We start from the raw sequence: 24585 nt of genomic DNA, 5'->3' as shown, positions 1-24585 counted from the left end.
TATGCTTGTGTGAGGAATCTGGGACCCTGCAGTTATGGCTGAAAGTTGTAGTTGATTTCTGACTCGTCTCTTCATTTTCCTAGGCTACCAAAAACACTCTGCTGTTTTCCTGAAGTCAAATTCTTTTTCCAAAATTCTAGTGTTAGACAGATTSGGTATCACTTCTCTTTAAAAAAAGAAAAAGGGTGGGGGGTGAGGAAATCAATTGTAGACATTATAGCCAAAGCAGAGGTCATTTGTTTTGAGAAAGTAGGATGGGATTTTCAAACCTCCCAGAATACACAAAAAAAGAACTTTAGTGTCAAGATCCACTGTACTTTCAAATAAGTTTCAACTTGCACAGCATCCAAATATTTTTAATAAACATGCAATGCAAGATTTAACAAGACTCTAGAAGATATTTCTGTTTTTATTTCAGGAAAATATCTACAGCTGTTATAATTAAAGACAGACTATTCACTCTAATTTTCCATTTCATAGCACTGCATATAAGACATATTATTGCTTCCCCCATGCTGAGGTCTCCACCTAGGACCTCACATAAGAGATACTTTAAATAGAAATAACGCAGCTCTAAACACTTACAGAAACAAAAGTCAAGCTCACAAGCAACTTTTCGGAACCTGAACATTTTAAAACAGCCAGACTCACTCTGATGACACTTCAGGTTGACAATGCCATTTTAAGTATACCCAACCCACAGCAATTACCTTGAACAAATTTGACACAACGACTGGAGAGAGACTGCAGGCATGTAGCTTAAGGCAGCGTTGTAGCAGAGCAGAAGGAATGTCAGCACTTCAAACCTGGGGTTTACAAGGAACATGAGAAATTAGATTGCCAATTTTACCTCTTAGAAAGAAACCAAACAAGTTTACAAAGATATTTGTCAGAGTTTTATTTGAACGATTTGGTATTTTTTTTCCCCCCAAAAGCTGTTGATAATCAAGGAGCGTGGGTCTGTAATTTTTTCTTCCCTTTATATGGTAACATGTGCTCCTATTCTTTAGATTCCATTCAAATTTAAATGCAAAAACAAAAAACAAGAACCCATGCATTTACCTTAAGTTTGCAACTATATAAGACGTTAAAATTCATTAATGATTCTCAAGCAGAGTCTCACTACACAGTTTCACCTGTTCTGTGCTGTTAACATCTCCCTCTGGGGATGAGGTCCACTGTACACAACCCTGGACAAACCATGCTGGGATAAAGCTCCTTCAGTGAGAGCCATGGAGCCAATGCTAGAAGGCTAAAGAAAAAACAGGTCATTCAGTACCCGAGGCCTTGCTACAATGCAACTTAAATATCAGACAACTGATCATCACAGCATTTGCATATAAATTTTCAAGATTCTTTAGGTTAACTACTTATTATCTTGGGTTTGAAAGATGATTTTACACTAAACAGAGTAAAAGGCTTGGGAACAGAAAGGGAAAAAAATGTGTGCATGGATATTACACAATTACTGCTATTCAGACTTTAAAGGGCCTCTGAGATAGCAGTGAGCAGTGATCAATTACATTACTATGCCATCATGCAAAATGTCAAACTAATTTTCACTTTTATTCCTAATGAACAGGCCCCCAAAAGCACACTGTGCTTCACAATCAGGAGCAACAATCAGTTTGTTTCAAAAATCACTTACTTCATGATAGACTGAAGGCTTGGACAGAGATGGAATTGTGAAACTCAGCACTTTGCTGTGACCCTGCTTGTCAACTATCTCCTGCAAAAGACAAGCAGCATCAAGGGTTACACTGTGCTATAGAAGCCAGGCATTCAGAAAAAGTATTAAATACTGAAAGGAGTAAATGGATATGGAAAACAAACCAGTTACCATAGAAGAGACAAGCTACAAACTGAGCTACAAGCTAGAAATTATGTCTTTATTTGCTTCCCAACACAGTGGTTTAGTTTTGTTTCTGAAAAATAGCTTCAATACATTTGCTTTTAATATTCAAATGACTTCACAAAGGGCACATGCATTTGCATAGTTATTGGCTACCTTACAAGAGACTAACTGGAAATCTCAATATATTTAAACAGTGTTACCATATTTTTAATTATGCACCACTTGCTATTTGTGAAGGTTAATGCTCAATAACTCTGCTCTGGAAACTATTCACCCACAGAATAACGGCTCTCCAAGTCATTTGTTTTGGAAACATTTTAGCTCCAAGGCAAGTGCAGCCGCATACAGTCTGATAATAGCGGACATCAAAATATTTGCTGAAGCCCATGTTTGATATTTAAATACTTAGAGAAGGGGAAAAAAAAAGGTAACCTAGGAAAAAAAAAGTAACCTAAGAAAAAAATGAATGGATACAATGCTTTAGAGAAGTCCCTTTCCTGAAAGATAYTGCCACAATAGCAGATTGGCAGACTCTCCTAAAAGTTAGTGGAAGGCTACAGGATAAGGCCAAAAAGATGCACCAGAGGAGCACTTAAGTACTTCAGAACAAAAACTTCAGAAACAAGAAGTTCTGGGCTTCCAGACCAAAACCACACATGCAAGAACACTTTGCAGCACTATTAGGATTTACCAGAGAGAAACAGCAATCACCACAGCTATCAGTGGCAGTGCAGTGCTTTTAGCAACTACAGCCAAGAAGGTGATGGTACACAGAGAAGGCAATACTCCAGTTTCGAGGAAGATTATTGGCCTCATCTTGAAGGTTTGGCTTGCAGTTAACCTGGTTTTCCCATCACCACACACTCAGGATCTCAAAGATGCCAATCAATCTCATATTAAGATCCTGATATTCAAAAACAAATCCTATACACTCTGTATTTAGATAGTATAGTCCCTTTCTGACTCCCCCTCTGTCTTCTAGAACAGTTACTAATCAGAGCGCTTCCACAGGTCTGCAGTGCAGCTCCGTGCTCCTCATCATCCAATGTTTTTCTCAGCAACAGATTTCATGCATCCAAAGGTGGAGATTAGAGAGGAACTTCAATAAAGGGCCTCTTACCAACCCCTTCTCAGAAGTCACTTGGTTGAAGGACTGACTTCACATACTACCTACTARAACCCATGTCTTAAAGAGGAAAAAAATCTTAAAAGAAGACTGAGAAGATCAAAAGAGGCAGAGAACTGTTCAGGTTGAATGCAGTCACACAGCTCTGCTCTCCACATAACCCACTCACCCTTTAAGTTTGCATTAGTGCACAGTTTCCTACATATCAACTGCATACACTACCTGCCTTTCTTAAGCCTGTTCTTCAGCCACATCTCCAAGTCAAGAGTAGAGTAAAYCAAATTTGTGCTCTTAACTTCAGCAGCAATAATGCACTACTTTGTTAGGGATACAGAATTAAAAATTATTCTGCACAAAATTACATTTCTCAACTTACTTCAGAAAGGGACTGCGGAACTAGGTTCAGGATGATAATTCCCCTCAGATTTCAAGAGACTTCTGCATTTATTTGCATAAGCTTAATATTTATATCTAATAAAACAAGCATCTAAACCAGATCTCCTACTACCTTTTGAACRGAGCATAACGAAGAACTGTGCCATCCAAATGTACCAGCTGACCAGCAGCATATTGTTTAAGTTGCAAGTATTACATTAACAGAGGCAAAGAAATCAGCATCAGTAACTTGGCACTACTTTAGTATAAGCTTTCACTATATGAAAACAATGGGAGAAACAGGGAGAAGTGCCTGTTTCCTGCAGGTTTACAGCTTCCCACAGAAGCAGCTGTAAAATTTCTCTGACCCCAAGCAATGGCAGATGGAGTGGATGGCAATGACCGATGAAGAAACTGCTCAGAGCTAAGCGAAGATGCTACTGGACTGGTGTCAAGCTGACCTGTAAATGCCTTTATCCTACAACAGATTACAGACACTTCCGTTTTAACCATTTTAGATSCCTTTGTCATGGAAACAAAGGAGCTCTAGGCATAAGATTCACCATGTGCTTCCCAGGAATGATTTTCCTCTCAGTTGTAATTAAGAAAACTGGTGGCATGTACAGCCTGTATTCTGCCAAATGCAGAATCAATTCCCGCCCCCGCCCTTCCCTCCCCCCAGTGGCCTCCCGAAYGCAAGTGTTTTCATTTCCAGAATGGGAAGAGGTCAAATTTCATCACCGTTTCACTTCCCAAGGGCCTTCCTAACACACCCAGAACAGGCAAACAGCTCCAAGGATCCCAAAAGACAAAAACACTAAACTTTTTGTAAATAGAAAGAGTAAATGCATTTGACCTGTAATTACTAGAATATGGTGCTCTTAAAAGTCAATACAAATCAGTATCTTTTCATACAGATATGAAAAGATCTCATGTTGAGGTTAACAAAATGAGACATTCAAGATCTCAAATCTCAACTATCTCTTCAAAAATCAAGGACAGTTTGCTGAAAGCAGCATTCTGCAGTTCCTCTAATAGAGGAAACGTAAAAAGCAACTGCAACTGTAAAAAGCAGTTCCTCAGTCTCAAAGAGCATCTATGCTTAACCACAATGTCTAGGAAAAACATTCTGCAGAAAGTTTCCTTCAGCCCCTTCAGCCATTAATGCATTTGCAGAGTCACAAGATGCAAGAATCTAAAGTTCATGTTGGAGATTTCAACTAGAGCATCAAGAGCATCACGTTCAAAAACCAAGAGTACATAGGACAGTTCAGAGAGAAAAGGGAAGAAAACACACAAACAAAAACTTTCCCATTTTTCCCCAGTAAAATATTCAATATAGCATTCCCCCAAAGTGCCTAGTGTTTTTAGGCATGAATAATTACATGCAAATACAAACCAAGTTGTAAACTCCTAGAAGAAGAGCTTCTATGCAACCACTGCTCTGCAAATCCCTGCTGGCTGAGACAGCAAGGTAGCACCACATCAGTTCTGGTAGGAACTGCAGTGTAAAGCGTAGCAGTTGCTCCTCACCACTGCGATAGAACTCAAAGAGCTGATGGCAAACTGGCTCCAGAAGCTGAAACACAAAGTACAACTGTTAAGGTACATAACATTGCAAGAAACTACATCTGGTATAGAAGCAAAATCGATAAATCCTTTGGACAAAACCACAAGGCGATAACCTTTATATTTTAGCTATTCAGAAGGGACTGAGGCAGTAAGTGCAAGTCACACGTTACACAGTTCCCACCCCTTGCAACATGCAGATGGTGAAAGGAGAGCCTGCTTCCTTCTCAAGGAAGGAAACCAACAGCTCCTTCCCCTCGTTTTTGGCTCGCTTCCTCCAGCCTCAGTGATAAACAGAAGATCCTGATTACAACTGCAGCTCATACCATGCCCTCAATCCGCAAGGCACAGGGAAGTATCTGAAGAGAAGCTCCCATCACTCTAGAGCTCAGAGTACACAAGAAGTGCTACACGCTTCCACCTACTGAGTGAAAACAGCTTAACACCCATACTCAAAGTACTAGAACCATTTAATTCTTATATCTGTTTGAACTATATAGTCAAACCCATATCTTTATTTAAATCTTTTAAAAACTTCCAACTATTTCTAATTGAGATTTGGAAAAATCTCAAGATATCTAAAAGATACTCTAAGTTACATATTTGTGAATAATGAGGATCCTATTTAAAACTTCACAAAATTCAAAAAAATATGCAATTCTAGACTAWTTTTTAAAATTTTGATGTTACAAATCTCTGGTGGATAGAGAATTAAAATCTATTTTTTAACTGTTCAAATTTAATTTTGCTTTGGAAAATCATTTATGAAAATTTAAGAAGGAGAAAAAACAACACAACAAGCCAAGTTAAATGACTTGTCAGTTTAAAGCACAAGATCCTCTTGGAAAACTTCACATATACCTTGCAAATGCTTTTGTCCAGCTTTTATTTTTCAGAGTATTTGCATATTTCACTTAATGAAGTATGAATTCACAATGATGTGGCTGAACTCTAAAAGAACAGAAATAGCTATGACAGGTGTCCATGTTCACACTGTTATCTCAGTTAAGACAGCCTTAAATCAGCTATTTCAAGTATGTGATCAAGACAGAAACAGCTTTTCTTCCTCAAAACACCATCACAACACGACAAAACTTAATATSAAAACGCACTGATGAATTGTTGCCACTTCAAAACACAGTTTTACACTGGRTAAGTTGTAAAACCAGAGTGAGACAAGTTTTAACGACAAAACAGAAGAGTATCCTGGCATTTTCATCTTTGCTCCTTTTAAGCTGCATCCAAGCATATTAGACAATCCAAGCACTCATTCAGGCTTTTGCACTAGGAAATAGAAAGGGTATTACTTGAAAAACACAATACTTTACACACAAAAAAACAACAAAATAATCTCGACTTTCCGAAGAGACAAATCTCCTCAAAAACTTGTCCAACGTAAAAAAAGAACATTAAAARTGTGCCTGTACGGGAAGCATTTTACCCTCTGTCCACTATTTAAYATCCTTACAGACTTTAGCAAGGTTTCTTATGCTATGTTTTTTCAGAGGAGGAACGTAGGGCTTGAAAGCAATTTTTAAACAATACTATTTTTTAAGCAAGCCTCCTCAGCTCATGCACAAAGGTTTGTTAGATTGGATAAAGTGAGACAATATAGCTAATAGATCCAATCAAACCAGCTGAGTCTACTCTGTTTTCACCTAGACACAACAAAAGTGCAGTCATGGGGACTACCCCTTGCACATCTGCAGCACAAACTCACCCTCAAGACATTTGTAAGGAAGTGAGAGGAATTTTCTTCTCCATCACTTCAGCAAACATATATCTGTTGTACAGATATATAAATTTAATGGCATTTAGAAAAACAAAAACCCTATCACAACAACTTGAAAGGACTGCAATCCTACCTAACACTGTCCTCCTGGGTTGTAAGAGATAACCTGCTGATAGCTCCAGATTCCCATTCAGGAGGTACTGAGCTATAAAAAGAACTTAGACATCTTCAAGTCTTTAATATATTCTTCAATTCCCTACTCGAGTCTTGAAGCCTTCAAGCATGACCTACAAGCTTATCTATCAGAAATATGGCTTCCATCATACTATTATTGACAAAATAACATCCTCCCAAAAACAGAAAAAAAAGCATTTTGGAGTAGTAGTAGTTCCAGAGTTCCAAAACAACTAATTGTAACATGRTTAACTAGCATATAAAGTCTTTTTTATTTTGCTGCCGTTACATCAGACATGTCTTATTTTAGAGATTTCTGATATACTCACTTCACTTTGTGGCTCCTGAATAACTTTGTAAAGAGATGAAACCAGAGCACTCTTGTCTTTCAAGCTTGTAGCATAACTGGATATGGATGCTTCYGGCAGTGTCTGAAATAAAAACATTTTTATAACTATCAGAAAAAGCAATTTTAGCATTAAAATGACAGCTACTGCAACAGTAGTTTTCCATAACAGGTTTCTATTATCAGTATTTATTATAAAATAAAACATGTTTCAGAAAGAGAAATACTCAATATAGAAAACATCATGTTTGCAAGACAACAAAATTGCTAGAAGACACATTACATTTTATCATCATTCTGCAGACAGCTCCGTACAGAACATAATTAAATGGAATGGGAAACAGATGAACAGCAACAGTTTCAGATGTGCAATCCCACTGAACATACATAAAAATAACACATTGATAACAACTGGAAAAAAAACGTTCTCACTCTCTTTTTCCTGATTTCAGGGGCACACACAGGCACCTCTCATAAAACCTGAGTGCTGATTTGCCCACTGCTAAGCAGTCTTCTCAAGCCTGCCTCTACAGAGCCAGGGAGCCCTTTACAGGGACACACTGACTGTGCACAGCCAGTGAGCATCATTGCAAGATACACTGGCCACAAATGCAGGTAGACAAACAGCTCTTCTCTAGCACCGATTTGTTTTTCTTTTTTTCTGCCAGTGCTTAAAAGGTTRAAGAAGTTTTACATTTAAATTTATATTTCCTAGCTCTTATGATATTTTTTATCTGTAAGCCTTCAAAGGAGATAGCACTCCATTACACAGATATTATCTTGGGAYTTTCAGATAGAAAAGGCTGAAGTACCACATCAGAATAATGACATTTATTATTTGTGCCATTTTTCAAGCTAAATAGCAGCATTTACATATGATATCGTGCTGACAAGGCTGCTCTGAAGTAAGACTACAGAAATTGTGGTTTCCTTGCAGCTAGCTTATCCATCTGTTGTTCTAGTTGCCAGACAGCAGCCTGACCAAGTTACTCATCAGGGCACGATAAAATGACAGTTCCTTCAGAGTTGTTTCTAGTACTGCTACAGAAAGACACTTTTTGGTGTATCTGGATGTATTTTCCTCTAGTCAAGGCAAAGACGACAAAATTATTTGTATTGTTTTATTTTGGAAGTCTTTTTAAAGCCTTCTCTTATATCGCTTTTACCCATCTTAGAGTTAGACCTGCTCTAACACAACAGTGTAAGAGCTGGCAAATGCAAACTGCAAAGGAATTAAATTGGCATCATTCTGCAAATGGTGTTTTGAATGCAAAAAAAAACCCTAGAGTGATCAAAGTCARAGCAGGATATAACAGAAGTCACAGCAGCTCATCAAGTAAGGTGAACTGTAACTACCAAGGCTTAAATTTTGAGYGACAAAATGTTAAAGGCGGTACCCTAGAAAGAATGAATAACTCACATATTCTTTATCTTATCTTCTTATCTTTAAAAGATGAATGGGACACACTTATTTGACAGACCAATACAATTCGATAGCTTATAGATCCTCATTCACAGCAAAAAGATTAAATAAAGCAAAAAAAAAAAAAAAAAAATTTCACTATAGCCCATTGAAGATTCATCCCCAATATACATTTTTCACTGTTGTGTATCTATATGTAACCTCCAAGAGGGCAAGGAAAAAAAGAGAATCCTTTCAAGTACATATTTGTATACTTAATATTGTCTAAGCAAAACCCAAGGCTAGCATTTGTCTTCATTTTCTACAGCACTGAAGTGCTCTTGCATACTGCTCCAGCAGCAATTCAAATCTGCTACTGAATATCTGATACTCTCTTACCTTGAACTCTGATAACCACTCCTCCACAATCCCTGTATCCACAGCTAACATCTTCCAGCATCTGTTCCAAAAGCTTTAACCTGAAAGAATAAACAAAAGCAACTTGTGAAAACTATGGAATGACTGCATTAAGCAGAGCTGAACAAGATCCGGTTGCTGTGAATATTTAAGGCATCTCATCTTGCTTTCATTTCTTAACATTTCATATGTTGACATTACTTTGAACTTTTATTCTACTACACTCACACAAGCTGATGGAAACATTCAGTACAGGAGTTTTCCCATACAGCAGTTAAACAAATCCCAAGTATGCATTGCGTAGGAAGCCCACTAAGTCCAAGATCTGATGAAAGGGCATTTTGGAAGCAGAAAACATTACCTTCTTGCTCTCCATTTATTTTTGAGCAGGACTCACAAGAAAACYGTATGAACTCAAAGAGAAATCAGGACTGAGGTTCCTACTCCTCCGAACTCGGAAGCCAAAGCCCGCGGGATGCCCCTCGTGCCTCCCAATGCCGGCACTGCCGCCGCAGTGCGGAGCCGGATGCAAGACCATGGAGGAACCAGTCTAACAAGCCACAAAACTTCAGAAAAAGAATCAGCAGCAGCACTGCAACCTGAACACCACAGAGCTTTGGGCTTTGAATGGCTTTGAAACCCATTTCCAATCTCCTTTAATAGCCTCCTAAGTATTTTTACAAAATACTTTTTAAAACCACTCTTCTTTGGACCATATCGAGATACAAAGCTATTAAGGGTCAAAAAGGACGGGCCACGGAGAATACTGCAGGGATTTGCAAACTAATCACCAYGACACAGTGATTACTCAAATCATGATGAGGGATTTCAAATAACCAAAGATGAAATTAAATACGTGGCYGTGGGAAAGAAAAAGACCCACACACTGCCATGCCCTTCGAGTACTCAGTCATGTTGGATACCCCATCGAGGTTTGTTTTGCTAGTTTAAAATTAGTTTTGAAATAGCAATACCCAAGTATGGAGTTTGTTCGGGACGATGAGCAACAAGACAGCAGAGGAAAAAGCATYATCCCAAGCACAAGCCTTTGCTTTGAGCCCAGACTGCAATGCAATATATCCAGAGTACCGTAAGCAGCATAAACAGAGGGAAAAGAACCAGACAGGAGCGTGGTGAGAGCTCCCTGTGAGTCCTCCAAAGCCAGGGTTAAAACGGCCAAGGGAGGCTTTGCTTAAGGAAAAAACTACGGAAATCTTTCAAGGCAATGGATGGCAAGGAAAGAACTATTCAGATATGCACTGCAGAAGGAATAAAACAGGACCAGCTGCCCTGTAACCTCRGACATGTTTCTCATGGGAAACATGGGAATGCACAGCAATACGCGGGAATGCACAGTGATACACACAACCAGCTACAGACTTTGCCCCTTCTCACAAGCACTTTCTACCTGTTCTCTTTTGAGGTAGAAAGCCGCTTACAAAACATATCAAATTAAGGACTTTTCAAAAAAAAAAAAATCACTAAAAAAAAAGGACACAAAAAACCCCCTCTAGAATAACAGACTTTAAGAGAAAATAAACCAAGGTTTAAATCCTGAGGTTTTAAACAAGATTTCATGGCCAGTGATTATATTCAAATTGCTGTTTAKGGTGGCTGGCAGTATCTTCAACAGGCACAAGAGAACAACTACAGATTATTCCAAAGAAAAAGAGAAAGCAAAACATGAGAGTTTAATCATGAGCTCAAATCATGAGGCTCTTCAAATGATCTAAAAGTCAATAAAGCAGCATGCAGAAAACTACAGTCATTTGAAGTCATTTTAAAGTACAAAATATTTATAGTTTACATGRATGCAAATTAGAAATGCAAGTCTTTGCAAATGGACAAAAATTAGAAATGCAAAGTCCTTGGGGTGCTGACGAGAGCAAATGGCTCCTCTAACTGCTGGAAGATCTGCAAAGTCTGTGCTAAGACTAGGAGGAAAGGAAGAACAAAGCCAGACTAAGGACTTAAAAACTAGCTAGTACTAATTCTAGATGAAACACACACACAGAAGCACCTGTAAGGCGCAACRAAGCAGCAGTTCCATAGACAGGTTTTTCCTCAGCAAGTAGAAAGCTGGGACAGTAACTGAAATTGATTTTTGCATAAGTAGGTCAAAATAGGGCCTAGGCTATAGCATCTGTTAACATTAAGGAACAAATTCCAACAGGATTAGAAAAAACATGCATGCCTGGATTACRCTTCCACTTGAGTGGATTCAGCTGCAAGATATAGGCCAGAATAAGCATTAAGTGCCCCAGTCACTATAGAATCAAAGCAGTAAGAGGCAGATAAAGTAGAAATAGGCTGCCAAAAGTGACCGTACTTCAACTTTATATTGTGAGTGTTCTTTATATATAGCAAGCACCATACAGCATCTTCCCCCCAAGACAGCCTGGTTTCAAGCTACATCAGCAAACAACTCCCTTGGAATAAACTGCTTCTTGCTCTGGCCTCTTCCTGTTGGTCTCATGTGGAGAGTCTGAATGAACAGAGCTTGAGAAATAAGTGAAAAGCAAGTCAAAGTTGCCCATATAGTCCCTATAAATCAAACACTGACAAATTCATCCACGGCTGTGGATGTCCCACACTCCTCAGSCCAGGAGCTCAAGGGGCAGACGCATCTGATGCCCTGCCAGGAGACTTGCAGCAAAGAGCAGCAAGTCTCAAAGATGCAAAGATACTGAAAACTATAACAAAYAATTTGGTGGTAACAGATTTTCACACATCTGTGTAACTTCTTTAAAGGCATCTGAATATATTCTTTGTTTGTATCATGTACATGATCCAGTAAAGCAAGTTCAGGCACTTCCCATTTGCCCTATGATGCATAGYTGGGCAGATCCATTCAGGGGCTTTAGCCTCACGTGTTAAAAGCACTTTGGAGCACTTACGCAATAATCTCACTGGGATTAGCAGCAGTAAGAAAGAGGATTCACATTAAGCAATAAGTAACAAATCAGCTTCCTTAATAGATCATTTATTTAATATAAGCATGCATTTATTACTGTAAACATTCAGGTACATAATATTGAATTGAATTGTGTCCTAATATTGAAAATAGGACACACTGTGGATGCATCTTTGAACTCKAACAAAACCAGAATCAATCTAACATCTTTATTTTTTCACTCAGAGTCTACAATCCGTTTTGATACAGATTGGGGTAAGGCTGTTCTCTGGATCTGCTCCCAAACAAGCAGCCTCAGAGCTGTAAATTGTTCTACTCCAATAAAACTCTTCTAGCACAGGAGCTATCAATTCCTACCTCGTTTCAAGATGAGTGCAACATCTGGAATAAGGCATCAAGCAAGCGTCTCTGAAGAGCGAGTCTTGTTTGAAAGATTCCTACAAAGAAATCTCTTTTGCAGCAGAAATACACGAGGAACTGGTTTTATTCAGTACTGAGAAAATAGCTGCAATGCATCAAGTTTGTGGAGCTGAAGCCAAGATGAACAGCAAACTTACTAATGGATCCATCTACTTAAATGACTAATACTTCAGCTTTCCATACCAGAYATTTGAAACTTTCTAAATGTTATAAATTGTAGCCTAGAATTAAACCACACCCAACATCACACACATGTTGTTCTTACAAATAAATTCTTACAATAGGCCCCTTCCCTGCTCTCCAGCAGGGCTACCTCATCTGTGCAAAAGTTATCCACAGAACATGTACTTGAGCCAGAGCTCATTCACACACAAGGAGACTGGACTTGAGGGAAAAACTAGCTCGTAGTTCTGCAAAACTGCTTCACAGTATTAAGCATGAGCTAGTGGAGGCCAGAGAGATGGAGGAGGAAGGGGGGGGGAAAAAGAAGAAAAAAAAAAAAAAAAAAAAAGGCCCAAACCAGCTCGAGTCCTGTCCACTGGCAACCAGTGGAGGGCAGGGAAGGCATTCCATCCTTATCTAATCCGAAAAGCATCTGCTCGGAAACTTGTCCCACTTGCTAAAAAAGCAGTTTTTATTTTGTCTTTGGTAAAATAAGTCTGAGAGGAAGTCTGAGGCAGAACATTACCATTTTTATGAACCATCAAATTGGGCAACTCAGCCCAGAAAGAAGAGCTACTTCACTTGTAAGGCGAACTTGTGAGCACTTGGGTTCTGCTGCTCCAGGCCCTGAAGAGATCGCCTGCCTAGTACGTGTGGCTTGATCTTGTCTTCTACAATAGTTCACTAAAAAAGTAGAAAACACCAAAGGAGGACTCCACCTTTTCCCACCCTTTGTAGCAGTAGAAATATTTCAGGACAATTGCACCAGCCCTACCTTATGCACCAAGCACACTTAAGGACTACAGGCTGTAACTCAAAATTCATGTTGCTGAGGCCCTTCCCCTTCCCAGCTCCTTTTTGAGGCAAAGGTCCTRGAAGGTCTCAGAAGGGGAAGAGCACAGACCGAACTGCCAACAGGAGAACATATTTTCTTCATGTAAACACTAGTGGTTAATATGTTCAYTGATGGTAGTATTATTATATTATAATGACATAATAATTTGTCTATTTACTCAAGTAAGGTTAAGCCTATCCTGTTCAAATAGATGCTGACTGCAGAACAACTTGCAAGTCCAGTAATGGAGAGCAAATTATTCTGTCTCTTAAGGAGAGGAAAAACAAGATGCTAGTTTGGAGTCCAGAAACCTCTCTGACAGGTTTCAGGAACAACAAAAGCCAGGTCTGATTTCTTGAYATTCTTCAAGCTCGCACGAAGAAACAAGAAACACACTGTTCAAGGTCTCGATCAGCCACAGGCTCTACACAAGCACACAATGCAAGCAGTGTTCAAAGCCTTGGTATCAAATATGATAATTGCTACGTTAAGTGTAAAAGCACGCAGGGCTAGGGGGGCACTAAGTATCACCGACTCGGGCTGAGGCAAATTCCCAGAGCGGCAAAGGCAGCTGCCCTGCATCTCCCAACAGAGCTGCACTAGGTGGAGCTGCAGGCAAGAGGCTCAAAACAACAAAAGAGGCTGCCCAAGATTTAATGGGTGTCGTGTCTCACGTCAGGGTCCGATGTCCCACAAGAAGCTAACATGGATGCACTTAATAAAGAAGCCTGGACATATGCAAGGTTAAGTGTAAAAGCAGTTCCTTCCGCTCGGGAAGTCCGAGCCAGAAACTTCCCTCCCAAAAGGCTCCCCCAGCTTCCCAAGTCACTACTAGCCATCCTGTTTGCTCTCCCCAAGCAGCTATTAACAGCCACACTTAGACAGATGACCTTAAAGTCTAACCTGATCAACAATAGCCATTTTTACTGCAGTTGTCTTTAAAACTAAGGTGATGACCCCAGACCAAGGCATCAGGTTTGAGTAAGTTTATTTCCACTGGTCTATAAATGTTCCTGCATCTTAGGATCTGAAATTGCAGTCAACTCCAGTGCTGTGTTGCCAGGGGTGTTTTTCTGTTCTGCTTTGTTTTCCAGTCCATCAGGGCTGATTTGCAGCTTGCAGTTCAGATGAGACCACGCAATACTAGCCTTGAGAAGTCAGAGGTCAACTTTCAGTGGCCTTTTCCATGACATACGCTCAAATAAGAGTTCCTGACCTTGAGCATTAATGCTTCATGAAAGATTTATGCCTAGGATACAACAAAGTGATGGATAACCAGCCCTCGGAAACAAAAAAAACTCCCTTTAAATGACATTCAAACCAAGTTCTTAAAATAAGAAGGCTAACACAAACACAAAACACCACGTCTTCACTTTTGTCAACAGTCTGCCAAACAAGCAAATAATAATAATAATAATAATAATAATAATAATAATAAACCCTGCACATTAGCTAGACTGTATACACACACTATCAAGTATCAGTTGTTTCTTTACCCCACAGACTATTGATGCTTTGCAGCCCGTAAAGTTATACACACAAATACTTGGCACATCCAGCTGCAACTCAGCTCTAGCTTCYACATCCTCCAGCTCTGCCAGTAGGAACAAACTAAGCGCCAGCTGAGGTCACAGCTCTATTTCCAACCCTGCTAAGCAGTCACTTGGGCACACGTGGCCTGAAACACTCCTGGTGAAAGCTTGCTGAGATTGAGGTGCAGGGTGGGATCCATMCGAGCACGTCCTGCAGAATGGTTTAATCCTGATCTTTGACCCCTGGCAGCTACATTTGCTGAACTTCTGATTAGCAAGCGATAATTACAAACCTTTGTGCACAACTGACCTTGTATTTACCCTCTAGCAGCAGCAGATAACACTTCAAAGACAATCAAATAAATCATGCCAAATAAATCATGAGCAACTCGGTAAGGAACAGGAACAACATTTCACACGGGCGCCTGCACTTGCATTTATACGAGTAAGTGAGATTTGCATTGTTAAGGCTAAACAAAAGCAGCCTTAGCACAGTGCCAAACTGGAGTAGGATGACAGAAAACCTCTATGGCATGAAATAACTTTTTAATTCTACTTCACCATGTTGTCTTTGCTTCCTTCTGCACGAGGAGGCCGGCCGTACTGGGGACCTGCAAGGTCAATTAAAACTGCCCATATGCACTTACCCTGCTTAGGCTTTGCTGCGGATTTTGGCAGTCCCGCTTCAAGGCACTTCCCTTGCGCTGCATCACACAAATGTTATTTTTTTCTGCTGTTCATATGTCAATAGTTACATTTATTATAGGAAGATAAAACAAGAGCTATTAAAATGCTTGTTCTGAGAAGCTAAAATACATGCTTCCTCTTTTGTTTTAGCCCATGCAAACACTCATTTACATCCTCTTATACCTGTCATTCCTTGAGGATTCAAACCAGCTGCTCTCGGATAAATGAAAAGGCGCCTGGTTGAAAAATCTTAACATAGGTTTTCAGATTAATGTAGCTAAGAGTTTATCATAAGCAAAGAAAGAAGAATGTAAAAAGCTGCAACTATATGCATCATAAGGAAATGAGATTCAAATTACAGCAACAGTAAAGGGAGCATACATCCACAAGCTTAACCAAAGAGAGCAGTACCGAAACACAGCAGCACTGAGAAGCAAACAGTGCCAGGGCTGCCCAAGTGGCCTCACGCACAAGCTTTTCAGCTTGGGCTTTGGCAGCAAAGTCCCAACTACTAAAACAAAGGCGTTTTCTTTGCACGGAGATAAGAAAGAACTAAAATGCTTTGGTAGCAAGCGCTGTGTATGGATCAGCACTCCTGGAACTATGTAGCGATGCTACAAAAGCTTAGCTTTGGTCTTGCCTCTTCAAATTTCAGTGCTATGATAGAATAGCTTTACTAGCAGATCTCAGGGAWATTCATTTAACCTGTTTGTGAAGTCCATTTTCTGCAGGTTAAYTTTAAAAACAAACTTTCCAATGTAAAATTGTGAGTTTTCTCAAGTTAAGGGCTTTTCCTGCCAAACTTTCAGCCCCATATCAAAGAGCAAGGTGTGTCACAGAGGCCAGAGGCCAGTACCTGGCAAGGTTGACAGGAAAGAGCCCACAGAGGTAAAGCTTGCACGCTGGCTTAGGAACAGTATCAAATAAAAGAAAAACACACACACACCTCATCATGCAGGTACATATAGGTACCAGGCCTACAGCTTCTACCTTTACAACACACGCTTTTGACTGCAAGTGGAGCCGCCTTCATCCAGYGAATGGCTCACGAGCAACGTGCACCAAAAGGAAGGAGACTCGGCTCAACGCAGGGCTCAGCTTTGCGCCGGCTCTTCATCTTCCCAACATTCTCCAGCAGCAACCTCAGCAATGCAACACCTGGCCAAAGCTTCCCAATTCCTCTGGTTTAGAGCAAAATTACTGGAAATTCTGCCTATTCCCTACCCCCCTTCTACATACTGCTGCACACTGAGACACGCAGATGSCAACTGTCACACAGGGCCACTTTAAGGTGTTACAGAAGCCCCAGGAGGCCAGCCCAGAAACCAATAAATTTGCACCAGCTCTTGGGACTTCATTTCAATGAACTCCTGCTTCTGCTTCCACCGAGCATGGGGAGTTCCACATGCAGAGTACGAGGTTGTAAGAGCTGCAGGTGCTTCAGAAGTCATTCATTTTTATTTGGCTAAAAAATATTATAAATTCTTAATGTTGATAATATTACTTTAAAGCTTTTAATACCATTTAAAGAGAATCTTATGATACAGCTTTGAATCACAGACAGATAGTTGGATATGTCCAATTAAGAATTCAGTCTAAAACCTGGACTACTTTGAGAGCTTTCTTCAGTTATAATGTGCCCACTGATAGGAACTGTCCTCTCAAAGCACTGCGCTTAGTAGCTTAATTCTAAAATAYAGTATTTGAAACAAGTGTAAAATTGTACTTACAGTGCAAGTCCTGGGATAGCTCGGTGATTTGGATGTCTCAGAAATTAGCTTTAAAGAATAACTCTGTAAGAACTGCCTTTAGGGTGTGTTTACTCAGGGTAGGGCCACAATACAGTGCTACCACTTTATTAGACATGGAAGTTGACTACAATTGAAGACTTTATTTTATTTTCTCTCTCTGAGCATTTATTTTAGATGAGTGCTATGATAGTCCCCATCAGCCAACTCCACCAACTCAGCAGGATTAGCTTCCTCAATTACRGAATTGCATGCAAAATATGATCTCCCTTTCTACCCTTTCCACAAGATGCTAGGAGAAGAACATGACCACTGCAACCATCACCAGGGTTATTACAGAGGTGTCTGATCCATAGACATCTATTTTAGTAGTTTAATTTTTTTTTTTTTTGGGGGGGGGGAAAGGGTGAAAAAGAAAAAAAATGAAATGACTTCCCCTTTAAAACACTACACACACACATATACATACAGATACATAGATATGTATTTCCCCCTGCCCAGCACACAAGTATACCAGTTTTCCTTTGAGGAGGTGATGATAGTTCCCTGTTAAGTTACAGAATTCAAGTGATTTGTCAACACAGGCACATCAGTAGCGCTACATAAACCAAATTCATGTGAAGCACTCTTTATCTCCCCGTAATAGTTCTCCCATCATCTTCCTTGTCCCTTCCCTTCCTCAACACCTCCCCTCCACCAGAGTCTTTTACTCACAGGACCAGACACTTTATTTTGAAAAATATTTCAGAGCACCTGCAGAAAACGCTGTGTATTTTACATACATTATAAAAGAAAAACATGAGTTTAACTGTAATTAAAAAACTACCCACGCTTCAGTTTCATCCTGAAAATGACACATCTCACACAAAATGCTCTATTGCCAGACAGAATTTCAATGCTCTACAGCAGGCAATGCATGATCAACGTGGAGTCTCAGTTTACTATCCTATAGTTCTTGCTCTACATTGTAATTAAAGAAAAAAACTCAAAAGTATAACAGTGCCATACACAAGGCATTAACTGCCTTATATTATAGGGCATACCCAATTAGATTAAATTCATAGTTGACAAAAAAGCTCTTGAAGAAAAGAAGGTTCTCACTTTAAGAAACCACTTAAAGCTCAGAAGATTTGCTATGTTAGAAGAGAAATTTAAACTTATCAAAGACAAGGTTATACAGGCTAGGAATTCTTGTAGAGGGACTCTTATTTGAAGAGTTCAAGTACAGATTTCCAGGGTACGTTGCATCACTAAGTGATTTGCCAAGGTTCTAAAAATATAGCAACAGGAACCAAAATGACATTTTCTGAAGAATTTATATTGTTATTGCTTAGTCAGCAGCAAACACTAAGAATAAAAATAGGAAAGCATGCATTCAATTTGCTTATCTTTATTTATCTGCCTCCTCATTGAATCAAAACTTTCATTTKTTCAACAGAGATCGGATTTTGCAAAAGCTTTTTTAGAAATCCTGGGTAAGTAAGTCTGAGGGTAAGTGATCAGTACTTGATAATCCAGTTAAACCTTCAGAGCCCTGGGATGGAGCACAGACTTGGTGTTTCAGAGCCTGCCAAGTACTGCACAAACACAGAACGCTTGAGGTTGGAAGGGACCTCTAGAGATCTTCCAGTACAAACCCCCTGCTCCAGCAGGGACACCCAGAGCACGGGGCGGCATCCAGGCGTGTTTGGAAGATCTCCAGACAAGGAGAYTCCAMAACCTCTCCGGGCAGCCTATTCCAGGACTCTGTCCTGTAGTTTAACAAAATACTCCACATTTGTTTATATAATAATCTGAAGTATATGACCTTGGAACTTATTCAGTGCATTCTGCTTACAAATGGCAGCAGAAAAATCAGTTGAGCTGATTATGACARTATGTGGAAATCGGTCACTGACAGTGTGAGTATCTGGGACACAGAGGACYCAAAAGAACCTGGGCCGAATGACACGAGTAAAACTTTATAGCCCTGAAAAGCAAAAGGTTACGTTCCTAAAAATTATCTTATCCAAAAAACTGCAGGTAACCAGTGCAAATGTAGGTGCTCTTAATAACTGGGCATAAGACAAAGGATAATTTTAAAGATATATATGCTAAAAGACAATGCAGGAAATAAATTAAAAGGAACTGAAACGGTGTCATGTTAGAGATTCGCTGAGTAGTTTATATTAAGCAGTTCTGCTATATTAAGGAAAATAGGTTTAGTTCTGTTGCTGAAGAGATACAAGAACTTGACTCAAGTCCAACTGTCCCCTTGGTCAAATCCACTTGACCCATCTTAAGCAATTCTAGATGAAACACAATCCATACATTAGAAGCAATATCATTAAGTATTTTGCAAAATAGATACTCTCCGTTTCATAARGAGATGTGACAACTTGACCATCTGAGGTAAAGTATTTCACCACAGTACAATACCTCTATGGTGAACATACCTGCCCTTTACAGGAAGGGCACCAAATGCTGCAGAGCGGGCCTGCTATTTGCTCAGCTAGATGTGTCCCCCAGGCACAAACTATAGCAGAACATGGAAAAAACTCACTGCCAAAATCCAGCCTAAAGTTGCTGGAAGGACCACTGTAATGTTGTTTTAGTACTAAGATCAAATGTGACTCTCCTCTAATGTGACTCCTTCCTAAACTCCCCAACATATTTCCCTTCTTCAGCTCAACACAAAGTTGCACTGTGGTTTTGTGACCTACTACTTCACCTCTGGACACCTGCTGCTTAACTTCCTTCAGCAACAAGCACTGAGAGGAGCCCACAGCCGCCTTCTACTCAAGTCAACTCCTAATTTTTATCTATGACCCAATCATTTACCTCAATACAAGAAATATTTTATAACGAGCATACCGTTTTAACATTAAGTATCTAATACAATTAAAATACAATTGTCTTTAGGTATGAGAACAGGATTGAGTAATTGAAGACAAAGCAAACTGATTACAATATGGTGCTTTCCATTAGCCAAACATTCATGAAGTCTTTATGCTATTGCTCACTTGAGTAAAATACTAACACTGTTGGAYAGCTTAATTATTGAATATTAGATTTACTTGGTTCTCTATCACTGATCAAAAATCTTCCAAGTGGAAGATATTACAGTTTTGCATAGAATAGAGATATTGTAAAACAATTGCAATAAAGCATAGTACAGAAATGTAATGTGTTGAGTATCAACAAAAATATTAAAATAGCGTGCACAATTCATCAGGCTGAAGTTAACGCCTTRCAGAAGCATAAATATTTATCCAGTGCAAACAGCAGGAAACCTTAGGAGCCAGCATGGCTTTAAGCCCTGAAGTGAGTTAATTAGCATCCAGGGCAGCTTCCCAGCCTACTATGGTGTTTTTACTTTAAGGTACTTTCCAAACAGAAAACAGCAACAAAACACAAAGGATACCTTACCTCTTACTTAAGGCATCTGTCTTTAACAGTAACCAAAAGTGCTCAAATATATACTAAGCTTCTTTCATTAAATTTATAACAAGAGCTCTTGTTCCAATGGTATGGCAAGTAAACACGCAGAGAGCAGCAATAGGTGTTTTACTACTCAGCTTACTATTGCCTTTAGACAAAAGCCCTTGCTTGGCTTTGTTTGCTACACAGCATTTCTTATCACCGGGGGTTAGCCAYGGAAGAATGCAAGCAAACATCTGCTTTGGAAAGACAACCCATTCCCAACCTTGCCCTTAATACCCAAACTCTCCTGCAACGCTGCTTGTTTAAAATAAAGGCACATAGTACCACAAACCCCCACTTTTCACAACAGTCTCCATAGCAAGAAATGAACATTATTACCCACCTGCTCAAATTGCGCATATTTTTTTGAGTTCAGTTCAAATAAACAACAGCCCTGATAACAACCCTTTATCAAACACACTACTCAAATTTGCACGGCACTTAGAAGATAACTGAACCTTATAAACACAGCCAYGAACATAGCACGCTGAAACACCAGCACCAATATTCTCCTGTTCCTGGCACCGCAACCACGGGCTCCACGCAGGCACCTGCAGTGCTCACTCGGGCTGCACGATCTGCTGCCTTCCTTCGGTGTCCTCACGCTTGCATTATGTCAGACTAGCAGCGCACAGAAGTTCATGTGAGGATGAGTCCAAAGAAAGAGCTGTAACAGCCACCTTAATAGACCAAGTCAACCTACTATTTTTATGCTGCTGGTCTCGAACACAGTTCTAATTAGGACAAAGGCTTTACAGTAATTTCAAGAGAAGTACAAGAATAAACTTCAGCACTGTTTGGGATGGGCTGCACACTGAAAAATCTAAGCATCTGACCTTTTAAATTTTGTTTTCTAATCCAGAAGAAGTACAGTCAGCAGAGGAGCAAAGGTCTCCTACTAACTGGTAAAATTCATATCATTTACAGTAAGAAGAAGTGCAGAAGCAAGCATGCTTCCTCTCAGCCTCACAGAACACTTCTTTCTTTTCCTCATTTTACCAACAGTTCCAAGTTACTTCAGATATCTAAGATGTTAGCTATTTACAAAGATTATCTTCACAGTTCTTTGAAGTAATTCATCTTAAAGGCCTATGTGTTCATTTACCATAATACTTTATAGAGTACAGGGAAGATCCTGGTCAATGCATGGACTAAGGAAACACTTGACAGGAACAGCGAACTTGAGCCCTCTAGGAACGCTGAGTTCTATATATTTTAAATATTTTCCAACTGACATACTTCTTGTCTCCAGCTGCACCAATCTCACAGATTTCAATCCTCACGCTGACATTATCTTATTACCACCTTCCAAAGTTACCTCCAGAAGTATTTAACAGAAAGCAATCCAATTGAAATTCCGAAGCTAACAAAACAAGGCTTTCACTCCACTATGAATCTTTTAAAGACATCTCCACTCACAAATATGTATTTAGTACTCCCCACCATTTCAATCCATGATTGCCAGAACTGCTAAAAAGGTAAACCTTTCAGAAAAGAAATATGGATTTAAAGAAAATATATCATGCCTACAATTCTAGTTAGGGCTTTCTTCGGGATACTCTCATAATTTAACACAACAGCACTAGCAAACCAAGAGCTGCAATTCTGTTTAAGAGACACTACCACATTATAGCATCCTAACAAAAACTGTCTAATATTTCCTGGCAGAAATAAATCAATACACCAAAGTAAAAAAATAAATAAATAAAAGCACATACACCCTTTTAAACACGATGCATTCTCTATGTCATGCTTGTAGACACCATATAATGTCATGGAAGGAGTCTTGTACAAACAATCAGCTAAGCAATCAAGCTGTTACAGTTCAGAACATAAACACATACTTGCAGTCTTCATTTAACAGACAGAATTGGACACTACTTCTCCTAACTTCAAAGACAGCAGTGCACACACCGTTAAGCCCATATCATCATCCTTCTCATCTTCTGTACAGTGTGATAAGATCTCCTGCTTAAGCTTCATGCATATTGCTACTGAAAGATTAATCACTTGATAAATGATAATAAGTGCTGCAATATGTTTAAATATCATTTATGCTAACAAAACTGCTCACACATATTCTATAGCAGACCTTTAACCATAAGCTTTGGGTCCACTCCTGCATTTGCTAGACAGAAAGCATGCCACGTTAAACAGGGAGGCTGTTTGCCTCAAAGAAGTCTTAGGAATGAAACCTGGCCATCCAACTAACAGGTTTAAGCCTAAGCTGTTCCCAACAGAGGCTTTGTACATTTGCAGAGTGACCAGGTGATCTTCAGAGTCCAAATGCTACTGCCTTTTAATATTCTCATCAGCTTAAATGTTTAAGCCTCATGCAAATTTCACCTGAAAGKCTCAAATATGAAGTCCACTCCACAGGCCCTAGCTCCCAAAGGAAAGTTGGAAATTGGGACTTTTCTCCAAAAAGAACAAAAGATTTTAATGCATTAACAGATCAGGGAGACCCRAATGTTTAAGACTGTATTAAACTCAAATGCATTTCCTGGCATGAAAACCAAGAAGGTTCAATACACTCAAAACAGGTACTCACTAACACATCCTACAGTGGTTAACCTTAAGTTCAGTATAGGCATACAGCTGCAGCATGCCYGTACTCAGGGTCTCTTCTCACCTCTCGCAGCCAGCCCATAATATACAGTACATACCATTTACAGGGCAGTAACTTATGCACGTCCTTGGTAGCAGGACAAGTCCTTACAAAATTAGAATACAAGTGACCTAACTGTCCAGCTATGCCTGTGAATCTCTCTCTCACGCACTCTCTAGACTGGAAAAAACCTTCCCATTCATGAAACTATGACAAAAGTTTATCATCATTCTGGCTGAGAAAGCCAGAATGTCGCAAGTATTTTGAGTAAGTTTAACTTGTATATTAAGTGCTGAAAGCAAGAACTGCAGTAACTAGTAATTCATCCAAAGCAATACTGAGCTTTTGAGAATTGTCACAGCGTCCCAAGTTCGAAACACTGCCTCTCTATCCCACAAAAGAGAAAAGCTGAATTTTGCATCTCAAAGATGGTATTTCTGTGCTACCTCCTGCTGCTGCAGGAAAATAGGTCTGAGAACAACGTCAGATGGACCTAAAGCACAACTTTAAAGCATATTATTCTTTCCCAAAATATTTTACCGGAGAAAAGTGACACRGTCTGGMAGTTAATTTGGTCCAGTTTTACAASGCTACTTACTTTGCACAATATAAAAGAGCTCCTGAGGAGGTGGAGAGAGGGGGAAGGCAACAAAAGGTCCTTGCCTGGGAGGGAGGCACTGCCACAAGCACAAACTTCTGAAAAGAAGCTCTGGGGGAAGAAGTGGAGGAAAGGGGGAAAAAAAAAAAAAAAAGCTTTTAAATGAAATGCAAATGTGCAAGTGGCAATACTGCCTACAGTCTGGTACATAAAAACGCCTCTCAAGTGTTATTGATTACCAAATGCCTTTAAGATAAACTCTGAATTCACAGCTACAGGAATTATTCTAATGGCAAGTACTTAGCATGCTTCTGGCAAGGGGCAACTTCTGCTGGGAAATATCAACGGATCAGGCTCATACACACCTCGCCAGCGCCGAAGTATTCAAAAATCTTTCGCTTGGGAGAGCGCGACTTTGCGGGAGCTTTTCAGGACAGCTAAAATCCAGTTTGGAGGAGGAGGCGATGGGGGAGCACGGCGGCTTTGGGCGTTACGGCGGATGAGGCGCGCGGCGGGCGCTCCCGCTCCGTGCCGGGCCGTGCGGAGCCCGGCGCCCCGGGCACGGCAGCGCGGGGCGGGCAGGAGCGCTGCGGGAAGCGGCAGCGGCGCCGGTCGCAGGTTAG

At 39.9% G+C, this 24585-nt stretch overlaps 1 protein-coding gene across 4 annotated transcripts in view; it reads right to left on the bottom strand.

Annotated features, from left to right (window-relative positions):
- The window catches only part of FAM126A (family with sequence similarity 126 member A), a 58445-nt gene that overhangs the window by 15088 nt on the left and 18772 nt on the right, over positions 1–24585 (bottom strand). The window contains exons 1-7 of one of the 4 annotated variants that reach the window (XM_026033340.1): positions 24328–24406; positions 8979–9058; positions 7161–7262; positions 4756–4935; positions 1649–1729; positions 1137–1252; positions 711–806 (exon numbers count right to left, since the gene is read on the bottom strand). In XM_026033340.1, the coding sequence (XP_025889125.1) occupies positions 711–806; positions 1137–1252; positions 1649–1729; positions 4756–4935; positions 7161–7262; positions 8979–9029 (626 nt within the window). In that variant the 5' untranslated portion in view covers positions 9030–9058; positions 24328–24406. Of the gene's footprint in view, positions 1–710; positions 807–1136; positions 1253–1648; positions 1730–4755; positions 4936–7160; positions 7263–8978; positions 9059–23962; positions 23982–24327; positions 24407–24585 lie in introns of those variants that run through there. The other 3 variants (XM_026033337.1, XM_026033339.1, XM_026033338.1) reach the window with 3 other exon arrangements.

Source organism: Nothoprocta perdicaria, unplaced genomic scaffold, assembly GCF_003342845.1.
Source record: "Nothoprocta perdicaria isolate Ctin4 unplaced genomic scaffold, notPer1 scaffold_128, whole genome shotgun sequence".
Lineage (NCBI taxonomy): Eukaryota > Metazoa > Chordata > Aves > Tinamiformes > Tinamidae > Nothoprocta > Nothoprocta perdicaria.
Note: the sequence above shows the minus strand (reverse complement) of the source record. Positions and strands in the feature narration are given on the sequence as shown.